This window comes from Ahaetulla prasina, chromosome 8 (genome assembly GCF_028640845.1).
Source record: "Ahaetulla prasina isolate Xishuangbanna chromosome 8, ASM2864084v1, whole genome shotgun sequence".
Classification (NCBI taxonomy): Eukaryota; Metazoa; Chordata; class Lepidosauria; order Squamata; family Colubridae; genus Ahaetulla; species Ahaetulla prasina.
Window position 1 is genome coordinate 17,616,341 of NC_080546.1, and position 14,668 is coordinate 17,631,008.

General features: G+C 41.0%; 1 protein-coding gene across 4 annotated transcripts in view; it reads right to left on the reverse strand.

The window, feature by feature from the left end:
- Nucleotides 1-695: 695 nt before the first annotated feature.
- The window catches only part of FAM13A (family with sequence similarity 13 member A), a 163,635-nt gene continuing 149,662 nt past the window's right edge, over nucleotides 696-14,668 (reverse strand). For 3 of the 4 annotated variants that reach the window (XM_058193567.1, XM_058193568.1, XM_058193565.1), the window contains 7 exons: nucleotides 14,143-14,360; nucleotides 10,566-10,649; nucleotides 9,844-9,939; nucleotides 9,388-9,471; nucleotides 7,262-7,458; nucleotides 6,178-6,279; nucleotides 696-3,609 (listed from right to left, as the gene is read on the reverse strand). In XM_058193567.1, coding sequence (XP_058049550.1) covers nucleotides 3,483-3,609; nucleotides 6,178-6,279; nucleotides 7,262-7,458; nucleotides 9,388-9,471; nucleotides 9,844-9,939; nucleotides 10,566-10,649; nucleotides 14,143-14,360 — 908 coding nt within the window. In that variant the 3' untranslated portion in view covers nucleotides 696-3,482. The remainder of the gene's footprint in view (nucleotides 3,610-6,177; nucleotides 6,280-7,261; nucleotides 7,459-9,387; nucleotides 9,472-9,843; nucleotides 9,940-10,565; nucleotides 10,650-14,142; nucleotides 14,361-14,668) is intronic. The other variant, XM_058193569.1, reaches the window with a different exon arrangement.

The following is a 14,668-nucleotide window of genomic DNA, read 5'->3' on the forward strand; positions in this document are numbered from 1 at the left end:
CAGGCTGCAGGGATCGCCACAGCACATTGCTGCCTCTGCGCGTTGCACTTTCACCTTCCACACACCCCGTTTTTGGCCTCTGTGTATCGCATTTTTGGCTTTCCACGCTCTGTTTTAGACCTGTTCCAGGCTGCAGGGCTCGCCACAGCACATTGCCGCCTCCGTGCGTTGCATTTTCACCCTCTGCACACCCCGTTTTTGGCCTCTGTGCGTTGCATTTTTTGCCAGTTCCAGGCAGCAGGGATTCATGCCGCCTGGAACCAGCCAAAAATGCGATGCACCGAAGCCAAAAATGGTGTGTGCAGAGGCCAAAAATGCAATGCGCGGAGGCGGTGATCAGTGGCGATGTGCTGTGGCAATCCCAGTAGCCGGGAACAGGTCTAAAATGGGACATGCAGAGGCCAAAAATGTGACGTGCGGAGGGGTCCTGCGTCACCTTCCCACTTTTTTTGGGGGGGAAGTGCATCTTATACTTTGTAAAGTACGATATATAATGCCAGCATTTTGTCCATTCCTTTCACCCAATAGTAGCAAGAGGAATGGGGAAGGTAGTATGAGAATCCCAAAACATGCCAAAAATTCTTGCTGCAGATTGGCTCATTACATACATATAAATGTCAAATTGATTCATATTCTGGTGGTAAAACAGTAGCCTGCCCCTTGCCAACTAATCAGAAATTCCAGCTGCCACCTAATTCAGATAAACTTTGCCACTTGAGCATTTAATGACAGACAAATTTGGCTACGGACACAAGCACATCATAAACAAATTAAACTTCAAAGCTTAACAATGATTAGAAGACATGCTGGTTGCTTCATGTTTATTTTTGTGTGAAAAAAACGTGACTTAATTGTTCACTCAAGAGTAAGCACATCAGCAAATTACAAATTTCTCTTTTAATTCTGGGAATAATTTCTATTTGCAAAAGTTTCATTATTAATCTTTGTTTTAAAATGGAGGCTTGCATATCATTTTAGCATCTTGAGATGCATAATTATTCAAAAGAGAAGGAACAGACACCTCAACATCATTTTTACTTATACTGTTATCGCTTGATAAGTTTCCGACTAAAATCTTAATTTAGACTCTGAAAATAATAATTAAAAAAATCTCTCTGTTTTCATCTTTCTTTTCACACAAACAGTAATTTTGGAAGGGAAAGTTCATGTTAAAATAAAAGTATGAAAATAATTACATTAATTCTCTTAATACTTAGCTGATAGCACACCTCAGTGAATTCATGAAATATTTGGGGTTAATATATAGTGTTATCCTGAGCAGTGTGGTGGCCTAGTGGTAAAGACCCTTGCCTCCCACTTGGAAGGTTGAGAGTTCAATCCTGCGGAGTGGCAGGTATTTCTTTCCTAGGGCGCAAAGCAAAAGTAACTCCTGTGAACTTTGCATGGCGTCAGGAAGGGCATCCGGCCAGTAAATGCTCAGCTTCATCCAGTCACCCAGACTCTACCCTGAATTAAAGGATTATAGGGTTATAAAAAGGAAATTTTATATAGAGTTATGCTAAAGGACTTATTATTAGAGTACAAAGAGTTTCCTTTTATTCTTCATTTGATAGTGTATTTGCTTTCACAAGCAGCTTATTTATGTGCCACAACAGGCTAATTGTTGAGAAAAAAACAAGTCTAAAGCTACTTTAAGCCTAGAGAATTAGATTTTAGAATCTTTAGTTATATTGCATTCATTTGGATCCAACATTTCAATTATTTAGTTGTTCGGTTGAGCATGAAATTAATAGTTTTGCATTTGATAATTATATTTTTAACTCAGTTGATTTTCAAGATAGAAATCATTTCTATTAAATGCTGATATTATTTATTGTATCAAACACACATATAAGGATTTCCTAATGCTGGTGCTTTGAAAGGTATAGATCTATCAATTACAATAAATACACTTTCCAATTAGCTGCCTATTTGTCTAGGCAAATTTTAAGGTTTTTAAGACATATTTTTCCTTCCTTTAAAAATGGCATACCAGAAAAGTCAGGTAGATGAAATGTTTTTTTTTCTTTATTTAGGTACAGATTTGGTTATTTTTTTTTAAAAAAAAAATCTGTTTTCCATTTTCTAAAAAAATATATGTTTCTTTCTAAAGTGCATTGTTCTACTATCTACTGTTTTGCTCAAGAGATTTGAAAGTGTACACCAACGTCAAAGCCATACGGAGCTTCAACTAAACATGGACAGAAAAAAAAAATTGCTCGAGATTAGTACCGGATCCAGTACCTTATCTGGGGTACAAAAATTATAAGGGCATGAGACAAACTGTCGTTGTCATTAATTTCATTTTAGAAATCCACTGTCTAGACATTTTGATGCTTTCTAAGCATGGGGACCCCTTTTTGCATTAAATCAAAAGGTTTGCTGAAAAATCTGAGAAGTGGATCTGACATTACGATCTGACACAAATCAAGATCTGACACAAATCAAGAGCAGATTGTGGAAACGATCTGACACAAATCAAGAGCAGATTGTGGAAACACCATTACTGCAGAAGAAAACTCAAATGATAAATCTTCTGTCTTTTGAGGACGCTTATCCATTATTCCCGATCTTCACATCAAGGACAAAAATAAAATATTATAAACCCTTCCCAGACATTGTCTGAAACCCACAATTATATCAGAGTACCTTGGCTACCAAGATCATCCCATTCTTTTTCCTACTTCTTGTGGAGGATCCCATTACTTAAGCCCAATTTCTCCCAAGGTCCACTTCCACAATGTTTTCTTTCTTCCAGGTCGAACAGATGTAGGAGTTGTGTAATAACATTTATGAAAAGCTCATTTAGTAAGAAAGTGTGTTTTCGTTGTTTGTTTTTTTAAAAAAGCAGCCATATTGAAAGCCAAGGCAGTCCACGCTTAACAGTTCTCCACCAAATTGGCAGTTCCACTTTCAGCTGGGCTGGCGCATGTGACAAGAACCACGTACCGACAAATAAGAACGAAAAACCCTGTGGTCAAAGGTGAGATTTCAAGAGGGGACCTACGAACCCCCTCTGAATTGTCTCAGCATATACAGCCTTATTATTAGAACAGACCCGATTGCTTTATTGGTCTGAAAATTACAGGCCATTATTTGGAGATTCGTGAGAGCTTTAACTAGATCACCTTTCTTACACTGAAGCTCCAAAGAAGATAAAAATTGAGGTCTTTTTTTTTTTTTAAGTCCAAGCAACCACAGGCCACCAACTGAGGAAAGCGAAGAAAGGAAACTTGTGGAGCGGAATCGTTGTACTGGGTCAACATCCTTCCGGTCTCGCCAGCCCGGATGGCAGAACAGGTCACAAGTCTGAAGAAAAGATACAGGACGCTGCCTCCATCGCACCGGGCCATCATCTTCTGCCAACAACAGTCAGGGAGAGCCACTAAAGCCCTTCGTGGTATTAGGCTCTTGCTGAGTTATTTTGTGTTATTTGGCTGCATCGACATCTTAACATTAGTGGCAAATCCAGCGTAGCTTTATTACATGATCTTGGAACTTAAATCTCTTTTGCTGATGAGGACTTCTAGCAGCCTCAGCTTGGCCTTAACCTGCTTGTATTCATTATATTCTTCGGCCATGGGAAGCCGGTCTTCTTTCTGGACGTTTCTAAAAAGCACAACCAGATGAAACATATCAGCTTCCTGTCCTTAAGGACCATGTATTTTGGAATTAAGAGGAAAAACAGAAGACTAAACGTAGCATGTTCTGGTTGGGGAAGAGGGAAAACGCTTTAGGGAATTTTTAAAAAAAGGAAAATTCATGTGTGTTCAATCCCTTACGGCCGGGGTCCGCAAACTTGGCTCTTTTAAGGCTTGTGGACTTCAACTCCCTGAGTTCCTCAGCTAGCTTTGCTTCAACTCTGGGAGTTGAAGTCCACAAGTCTTAAAAGAGCCAAGTTTGCAGACCCCTGCCTTAGGGAAAGGAAGCACAGGTAGTCTTTGAATTATAACCATTCATTTAGTGACTGTTCAAAATTACAGTGCAATGCCAACTGAAAAAAGTGACTTAAGCCATTTTTCACTTATGACCATCGCAACGTCCCCATAGTCACATGATCAAAGTGCGGATACTTGGCAACTGGTTCAAATTTATGATGGTTGTAGTGGCATGGGGTTACGTGACCATCTTTTATGACCTCCTGACAAGCAAAATCAATGGGGAGGCCAGATTCACTTAACAACGGTGTTACTAATTTAACAACTGCAGGGATTCACTTAGCAGCTGTGGCAAAAAAGATTGTAAAATGGGGAAAAACTCAATTTAATTTAATTATTAAATGAACAACAGAAATGTTGGGCTCAATTGTGGTTATAAGTCAAGGACTATCTGTAGATCTTCTGGATATTAATAACCTCTACCGCAGGGGTGTCAAAACTCAAGGTCCGGGGGCTGGATGCGGCCTGTCGGGTGCTTAGATATGGTCCACGGGGCCACCCTAGAAACAGCGAAGGACTGGCCTGCAGTGCCTCTGCCAGTGAAAACTGAGCTTGTGGGTCCTCCCGAGCTCCGTTTTTGCTGGCAGAAGGTTGCAGGAGGATGTCGCAGCCGAAAACGGAGCTCAGGAGCCCGTTTTCTCTGGCAGAGCGCTTTGGCCACCATAGGCACCCCGACATGAGTGACGTTGAGCTGGCCACACCCACCTGACTATGCCCACTCCACACACTCCCCCCCGAGGTCAAACACAATCCTGATGTGGCCCTCCATGAAATTGAGTTTGACACCCCTGCTCTACTGCATTCATAGAAAGACAGTTATCACAATCGCTATAAAAACTAGGAACAAGCAGTGCAGGAAATGAAGATGGACAAGACCACATTTCCCCCTAAACATTTGTTGGGTTTGCCAGCTAGTGCAAAGAACATTGCTGACTCTTTGAAGAAAAAAATAAGTTTTCCATACTGCAATTCTGAGACGCATATACTCGGAAGGGAAGTGCTTTATATTTTAAGCCTGTTACACACTTTATTAAAATCTTCCGATACTAAGACCGGTGGAATTCATTAGTCCAAGACAGAACTTGGTTGGAGAGCTTTAAAAGGGGATTGAACAATTCATGGAGAACAGCTCTACCGAAGGCAATGAAAATTCATTGCCACCTCTTGTTTGGGGGCAGTGTAACTCTAAATGCAGGAAAAACATGGCAGGGGGAGGAGGAGTGTCTTTCTCTCCCTTCTGCTTCTGAGCACTCCAGAGGCCTTTGGTTAGCCAACGTGAATCAAAAGGATCTTTACTTTAGAAGGATGGCGGAGGGAAAAACCAAAGATTAGAGTTCCCTTTTTGGCTTTGCAGACCGGCTTTTTTTTTGGGGGGGGGAGTAGGGGGGAAGGGGATGGTTCTGTTCTGACCTAGGCTTCCCAAGAGCGTGAAGCAGACTTCTTGTCCCGACAAAAATCCCCTTTTTATTAAGTTACTGTGAATTCCTCTCATTCACATCCAGCAAAGTCTTTCAAGGGAGAATTTACAGTCACAGGCCTTATATGGCTTAGAGAGCTGCCAGGCCGATATCTTCAAAACTTGACAAGAAGTCCCTGAGAGTCACAAACCAATTAAGCGAACTAATTGTCTCCTGCAAACTCCACTTCCCTTTCTCTCCTCTTTATTCCCTATGGGAGGGGCCATTCACCGTCCACCTGTGGCTTTACTTCTGAGTCGACCCTTATTCCTTAGCTGTTCCCTTCTCCTGGCAGCTCTGCGCATGTGCACACTGGGAACAGGCTGCAGCTGTTCTTCTGCCCCACTGATGTCCGATTCCGAAGGCAGATGACAACTGTCAGATGGCCCTGGCCTCACCTCTGTCTCCGACGCAGAGCACTCATCAGAGCCTTCCCCAGACTCCAGGACTGGCCCAGGTTCCTCCCCAATCTCCTCACTATCTCAGTCTGCCACCAGCTCCACTGGCCGGCCACAACAGGTTCCACGTGAGTGGCGGGCGTGTGTGCAGCTCCACTTGTGTAAGTGGCGGGTACACCTGCCACTTGTGCAAATGGAGCGGGCACGTACATGCTTGCCTGCCGCTCGTGCAAGTGGGGATACACGCGTACATATGCTCGCCCACCACTTCTACAGTTGGGACTCCTGGATTAGTAAGCAGGACCTTCGCAAGAAGTCAAAAAGAATATAACATGTAACATTAATTAGTCCAGATTGGGGTTAAAACAGAGGTTGGCAAGTTACCTTCCGTTTTGTCGGAAAAAATTGTCTTCAAAATCTCTCAATTTTTTTCTGATTCTCTTTTTATCTTCCCTGGCTTCTTGAAGCTGCTCCACAAGTTCACGCCTACAAAATGAAAGAAAAGCAAGCAGCCAGATATTAAAAAGAGACAAAAGGCCAGCAAGCATGAAAACAAGCTGGAAAAGATACATTTCTCCCAAGTATGTGTGTATTTGTCAGAAAACAAGAAAGCGTCTGGCTTACTCTTTAAGAAATAAAATTTCTAGTCCTCCAGAGTGAGAACGTAGCAAAGGGCTTTATATTTTAAGTCTATTAAATTGTGATATTGAAGCCTGTGGAATTTGAGACTTCAGTAGCACAAATCTCAATGTGATAATTCAGTTAACTCAGGGATGGTATTCACTTACCTTCGCTAATGGTTTGTAAATATGAATGCGCAGAGCTTCAAAAATGGGACGTGATGACATCTGGGCGGGTGGGCGGAGCCTCCTGCAGCCTCTGCTACTGCGGATGCTTCAGGAACCGAATAGAACCGCCCGAACTGGATAGAACTGCCTGAATACCACCACTGAGTTAACTCCTCCAATTCCATTCAGAATTAGCTAACTTAACAAGTGCCTGTTGAGTTACATAAAGTTAACCATACTTGACTAAATGCAAACTACTACTTGAAATTCTATCCTATCCTATCCTGTCCTGTCCTGTCCCATTTCATTGTTGCAACATTTCCCTTACTTTGCTAAGAAAATATCCGGCATTCCATTTTCTTGCTGCAACACACTAATAACAGTCAGTTTTGAACAGGAAACAAGCTGACTCCAAGGGCCACTCGTCCAATACACATAAAATGTATTTCAGAGCTTTTTCAATTCTGCCCCCTGCATGAGATGTGAGGGTGGGGACTTCCACAAGGACAGTCTACTCCCTGTCAAGCTAAAACTGAAATGCAAGCTTTTGCTGAGTGGTCAATAAACAGCAGGGATTTCACCACACGTCACTGTGAAAGTTTAGTTAACATCTCAGCCAAACTAAAAAAAAAACCATCTACACCCAGAACATGAAGTTGATTACTAAAAATCTGACATACATAGAAGCAGCATGAAGATTGGACAAGCCCATGTCCTGGCTGTTTCTCGAAGGGTTCCTATCATCCACTGGAGAAATGAAACCATCAACATCATCTTCTAGTTGGTCCAAAAAACTTCGTACGCCTAAGTCAGATTTTATGGTGACTGTGAAATCTGGTTTCACACGGCTATCATCCTCAGATCCATCCTCTTCCTCCTGTGGAGAGATTTTGATTTCAATGGTTATTAGCTTCTGGTAGCGGGCACATTATCAAAATAGTTCACACTAAAAAAAAATTAATAATGGACAGAACAAATACTTTCAAACATAGCATAGGAAAGGCCAGTCTACGTGTTGCAACCCTGTGAATGCTTCTTTAGCTTGCTTTCTAAATATCCGTGATTGTCTGAACCCAGAAGAAAGCTGGCATATATAAATATAAAACTAACATGGCTAAGATTTGCAAAGGAGCTAGTAGGCTGATATAGAGGACAGCGGGCACAGACGGGGGGAGTGGGGTCTGGTGTGCTCTGGGGCAGGCGTCTCCAACTTTGGCAACTTTAAGCCTGGAGGACTTCAACTCCCAGAATTCCCCAGCCAGCAAAGCAAAAGGAATTCTGGGAGTTGAAGTCCACTAGGCTTAAAATTGCCAAGGTTGGAGACCCCAGCTCTGGGGTAAAGGGTCACAGAGAGTCAGGCACGACTTAGCGACTGAACAACAACAAAAACAACGCACTAACCTTGCCCAGACTTTTTCCTCCTATTCTGAAGGATGTACCAATGTTTTATTTTCTTTTGCCAGCTGGAAACCAGCAAGTGAAAAGACCACAGCACTTAAGACAGCACCAAAAATATACTTTCAGTTTGGGTTATCTGAACCTAGTATTTATACGGTGGCCACATTTAATTGTCAAATAATCTATTTCTAGGAACTGAACAATGGCATAAAGAAGGCAGATGTTACCATCCCTAAATAGCACATAGGAGACCTTGAACACAGGAAGCGTTTTAGGGAACCAGGATTTATTCATCTAGACTGGCATTGCCTATTCCAGCCTTCCCAATTTAGATACTCTCTGGTTGGATAGATTTTAATTCTTGTAAGTCTACACCCAGCATATCTACTGTGGAAAATTCTGAAGGACCCAGATTTGGAGGACATCCATGTTGGAGAAGAATGGTTTACTTGACATAGTAACAGCTGTCTTAGGACTTGGGCTATTTCTGCTGCTTTTAATCCTTTTAGCGGAAGATAAATCTGGCACCTTGTATGAGCAAAGCAACTATTTTGCTGTTCGTCAGGTTAGTTTTACCACTTACTGAATTGAACGTCTGGCATAAGAAGTGGAAGTTTCCTGAAACTGACAAATCTTGGTTGTTATGCCAAGTAACTTTCACAATATACTGGTTTGTTTTATATCAGGAGGCATATTAGGCTGCCTCAGCCCCCCTCCTACAAAAATGGGGAAGGGAAAGGACAACATAGCAATTTATACCATCTTATTGACAGATGTGTTTTTTTGCAGTGGGCAAATGTGGTTAGACAAAACTGCAAAGAGGTGTATTTCTTTCACTGGTAGTCAAGAAATAAAAGCATGAAGATTTAAAAAAGAAAATATATTAGAACCCTCATTCTTCTAGACAAACTTGGGTCTTGCACCAATTACACAGATTAAAAGGAGGAATTGTGAAATCGCAATACATCACTAAATAAAATAATTTTCTAAAGCAGACTGTATTAATTGATCTCTAGCTTCCACGGGTGGGATGAGTTTAGAAATTCAGGAACTAAGATACAAAACTGTTACAACTGAAGGACATTGTAAAAGCAGTAATTAGAATGTGGGCAAATTGAGAAAATCAGCTATTGATTTTGCTGTGAGGTCCTTGGTGCACTGATGATATTACCTAGTTTGGTAATGAAATGTCTGCATGAAAACAACCCAGCTCAGTGAGTACCAAGGACCCTGCAGTTCAACCCTGAGCTGCAAATATTCTCTTCTATTGATTTCGCTTCCTGGAAACATGGAGATGAAAGAAGAGCATTATCATCATCATCCTCCACTGTGGAAGAGGGGAACTGATGTTAAGTTGAACAAATGAAATAATGTGGGATGGGAGCGAGAAGTCCATCTTTTGGTTTACCTTTGTCTCCTTGAAGAAGGAAGCAGTTTCTCCTTCAATTATTGGCTGTAGCAAAGGACTTCTCCGCTTGCTAGAAGGAGAACCCTGCAAACAGATATTCAAATAGGTTATGTTACAACCCATTCCTTTCCCACTTTATTCTCTCCCCACATCCTGCAGCACATTCATTCCCACTTCAACTTGATCATATGGCATTATTATTCTAGGCTGGGGGTGTCAGGCTCAAGGCTTGTGGGCCGGATCCGGCCTGTGAGGTGCTTAGAACTGGCCTGCGGGCCCGCCCTAGAAACAGCGAAGGACCGGTCCTTGATGCCCCTCTGCCAGTGTGCAAGTATAAATATAATTATCTGGCTGTTACTACAGAGAAGATGTGGATTGTCAGCAACAGTGTTCTCTCTTGCCCTGCTTGCTAAGAAAATTCAAGTGCAATAATAAAAACATTAGGTTTATACTCACGATAATGGGAATAGAGTTTGCCCTTGAGAGGATCTGCTTGACCAAGCGGTATCTGTCATAGAGGGGCTTCATAGTTTGCCGTTCGTGTTTTGTTACCTGAAAAGAAGAAAATTGCCTGAATCTTGGTGCTGGTGGTAGGTAGGTTTTGCTAAAGCTGACTGTATTTGGATATGGGTCACAAAAGTCCTGGAAGTTGCCAGATTTCAGCAAAGAGAACTATTTACCGCTAGTTATCAATCACATTTTTACAGCACAGACTCTGTTTTCTAGGGCAGGGGTCTCCAACCTTGGCAACTTTAAGCCTGGAGAACTTCAACTCCCAGAATACCCCAGTCAGCAAAGCTTCCAACTAGCTGGCTGAGGAATTCTTGAAGTCCACAAGTCTTAAAGTTGCCAAGGTTGGAGACTCCTGGTTATTATTACTTTGCTGCTTTGCACGTAAATTGAGAGCTTCTGCACCAGGGACAATATTCTTGTCTGTCTAGTCACACTTGGCCAAATAAAGTATTCTAGATTATATTCTATTTATCTTTTTATCTCAACACTTTGCACCAATTATAATTACTGTTCACAATGATACCAAGCTGGTCATCAACATCACTGTTTTGCTATTTTTCTTTGTATATTTTAATGAACGGGGGACAGGTTCTCACATTTAATAGCCAGACAATTGCATTTACTGAAATGCTGAGCCCATTTGATACAAAAAGTACTATACTTACTGGTCTCCCATGGATGCTTTCATAATAGAGGAGGGATTTCTGAAGGGCCACTTTCTCTGATGCTATCTCATCTCGAGTCATATCCTGGGTAGAGGAAGGATAGACAAAAAGTGGAGGAATAACATCACACGGTATGTTGTTTGTACTGCCGTTTCCATCCTGGAGTTTTTTATTTGCTAATCGGTGGCTATCTTGAGTCTGTTTAAAATTGCTCCTTTATCTCTGAACATCACCTGGAATTGCTTATAATAATAATAATAATAATAATAATAATATTTTAATTTGTATACCGCCCTTCTCCCGAAGGACTCAGGGTGGTGCACAGCCAGAATAAAATACAAAAAGAACAATACATATAATAATAAGAACAACCCCTTAAAAAACTTACTCAATTGGCCAAAAATTTAAAATACAATAACACCCTATAAAATTTACAAAAATTTAAAACCCATAAAAGAACATTAAAAATTTTAAAATTAAGCCAGTCCAGCTAGACGGAATAAATTTTTATTCTTCTAGGTTTTAAGTTCGCGGCGAAAGATCCGAAGGTCGGATAATTGACGAAGTCCAGGGGGAAGTTCGTTCTACAGGGTAGGAGCCCCCACAGAGAAGGCCCTCCCCCTGGGGGCCGCCAGTCGACATTGCTTGGCTGACGGCACCCTAAGGAGTCCCTGCTTCTCTAATAATAATAAATAATAAATAATAATAAATTAAATGCAGTTAATCAATACATTAATTGATATGCCCAGAATTATGCCTGGATTGGTGTTATTGGTAGTTTTTTCTTTTTGGTTAGGTCTAAGGATGTAAACAAAATCCTTTGAAAAATGTGGCTTCCTGACCAGGACTTTCAAGAAGAAGGTCAAGAAAAGGATTCATTGGATGGGTCAGTGAAAATAAATAATAAATCTCTTGTAAGAACATTTTAGCTGTGTCAGAAAGCAACAATACATGATGGTCTTGAGACTTGAACCTAAAGGATGCTGCCTTATTAATTCTTCTTGGTATATTGACAATTTCCTACACCATTAGATTTCGACTGCTTTCTTGAGAGATGGATTAGAGTGGGAGATACTTTAATAATATTAATGTTAGACGGTTGATTCTAGAAGGTGAAGTTAAGAAACTACAGTACTTGTCAAATGGAAATACAAATATCAGAATGCTGCAATGTCAAGTACTGAATTTGGCAAGCAACGTGGAAAAAAAAGTCAATAAACAAGGCTTAATAGATGAAAAGTTGATGATGTTGCTTGGCTGCTCTCTTGCCCTAGACGGCAATGTTCATGTTTTCTAGAAGGACAGCATTCCCTTTCAAAGATTAGTCCTGCATCTCCAGTGGTCTCTGTGGTATGAAACATCCACTGGACATCTACTGAGTAGAAAAATCAGTTATCTATTTATTTACTTATTTATTTATTTACCCTAACCCTAACCCTCTCACATATATGACTTGGGCCAGCTTAAATAAAAATTTAAGACATACACCACAAAAACCAAAAACATGTAGCAGTCTGGAATCGTGATCAACTTAAGATTACTGCAGGTCAAGCTCCTTTTGAAGACTGCTGGAAAACTAAGCAAGTAATTTAATAGTTCTGTTTTGAAATAATTAGGCATATGTGATCGTCCTTCACTAGTCTGAGACGCATTTCTGGGAAGAACTGAGAATGCTGATGCTGTTTTTAATTGCCCTTCAGTGTTTATGATAAGAATAGCTGATGGCAGCCTTGAGGACATAGAGTGGTGACAGGACTTTATATAACAGCCTTGTCCTTCCTTGCTGTAGGTTCAGCAAAAGGTAAGAGATTGTATTGAAGATTGGAAAGAAATTTGTAACTGCAGCAGTGACACTGCCTTCAACACATCAGTATTTGCAGCCAAGGACATTTTCATTGTCTGGGAACAAAGCCTTAAAGAGATCTGCCAAAGGTCATCTTCCTACCCTTAACAAAATCATTGAGTGCGGTACAATCCCTGACACTGTGAAGTTCTCAAATATTTATTGTAGACCTTCCAAATAACCACTTACTCCATAATGCCTACAAGCAATCTTATTTAGGTTATATTCAGGTTTTTTTATAAAACCTTTTAACAACAACAACAACAACAGAGTTGGAAGGGACCTTGGAGGTCTTCTAGTCCAACCCCCTGCCCAGGCAGGAACCCCTACACCACTTCAGACAAACTTCCAACATCTTCTTAAAAATTTCACAAGCATTCACAACTTCTGGAGGCAAGTTATTCCACTGATTAATTGTTCTACCTGTCAGGAAATTTCTCCTTAGTTCTAAGTTGCTTTTCTTCTTGATTAGTTTCCACTCATTGATTCTTGTTCCACCCTCAGGTGCTTTGGAGAATAGCTTGACTCCCTCTTCTCTGTGGCAGCCCCTGAGATATTGGAACACTGCTATCATGTCTCCCTAGTCCTTCTTTTCATTAAATTAGACATACCCAGTTCCTGCAACCGTTCTTCATATGTTTTAGCCTCCAGTTCCCTAATCCTCTTTGTTGCTCCTCTCTGCACTCTTTCTAGAGCCTTTCTACAACTTTTTTACATTGTGGCGACCAAAACTGAATGCAATATTCCAAGTGTGGCCTTACCAAGGCATTATAAAGTGGTATTAACACTTCATGTGATCTTGATTCTATCCCTCTGTTTATGCAGCCCAGAACTGTGTTGGCTTTTTTGGCAGCTGCTGCAAACTTTTTTTTTAAAAGATGACAACGTTTAGGCTGAAAGCTTGAATCACAAATTAAATGTAGAACAGCATAGTCCATCCCGAAATGGAATCCAAATGTTCTTCTACGAACCTTCTGGGATAGGAAAAGGTCCACAGGGCTCCAAGTAAATGGATTTCAAGAACAGATGTTGCCCAAAAGCTCTATAGAAACTTTCTATTTTGGGCAAACTGCTGCCAATTTTGGGAGATAAAAAAGTAGAACACACTGGGACCATACCAAAGTTTTGCATAAGCCTACTTATTAAGAGGGTGGGACGTGGTGGTTCAGTGGCTAAGATGCTGAGCTTGTAGATGGAAAGGTCAGCAGTTCAGCAGTTCGAATCCCTAGTGCCGCATAACAGGGTGAGCTCCCGTTACTTTTCCCAACTTCTGCTAACCTAGCAGTTTGAAAGCATGTAAAAATGCAAGTAGAAAAAATAGGGACCACCTTTGGTGGGAAGGTAACAGTGTTCCGTGCGCCTTTGGCATTTAATCATGCCGGCCACATGACCACGGAGACGTCTTCAGACAGTGCTGGCTCTTCGGCTTTGAAATGGAGATGAGCACCGCCCCCTAGAGTCGGGAACGACTAACACATATGTGCGAGGGGAACCTTTACCTTTACCTTACTTATTAAGATCACATAATTTGGGCCTTTTGCAAACAACCATATAGAAGAAATATTCTTAAAAACCCTTTATTTACCCTCTCACACTATTCTAAATTGGCATGCTTTAATTAGCACTTCTATCATCTCTGTATGCACACCGTTTCAGAGAAGATCTTAATAATGGCGTGGGATTTTTAAAATTATTTTTAAAATCATTTTTTTCTTTCTATTTTCCTAAGTGTACCTTAATATCCTCAGGTCGACTTGCTTCTGTCCTTTTCTCTTGGAGCTTCTTCTGCATGGATTCCAAAGTTGCCTCCACTGAAGGCTTAGATGATTTATCCGAGACATCATGTTTCTCTTCCTCCTTTTCCAGCTGAGAGCCAAAACTTTTGGGGAGTGTATTGCTACGTTGGCGTGTCATAGGAGCCAGATGATCTTCTGACATTTTCAGTTTTGACTCTAGTTTTGGGCAAGGAAGAGAAAAAAAAGTATTATTATTTTTTTTACATTTATATCCCGCCCTTCTCCGAAGACTCAGGGCGGCTTACACTATGTTAGCAATAGTCTTCATTCTATTTGTATATTTATATACAAAGTCAACTTATTGCCCCCAACAATCTGGGTCCTCATTTTACCTACCTTATAACCTGGGGCCTGGTGGGACTAGAACCTGCAATAATTGCAGGCTGCTGCTGTTAATAACAGGCTGCATTAGCAGCCTGAGCCACAGAGGCCTTTTTAATGACAAGCAACGGAAAGCAAGTCCA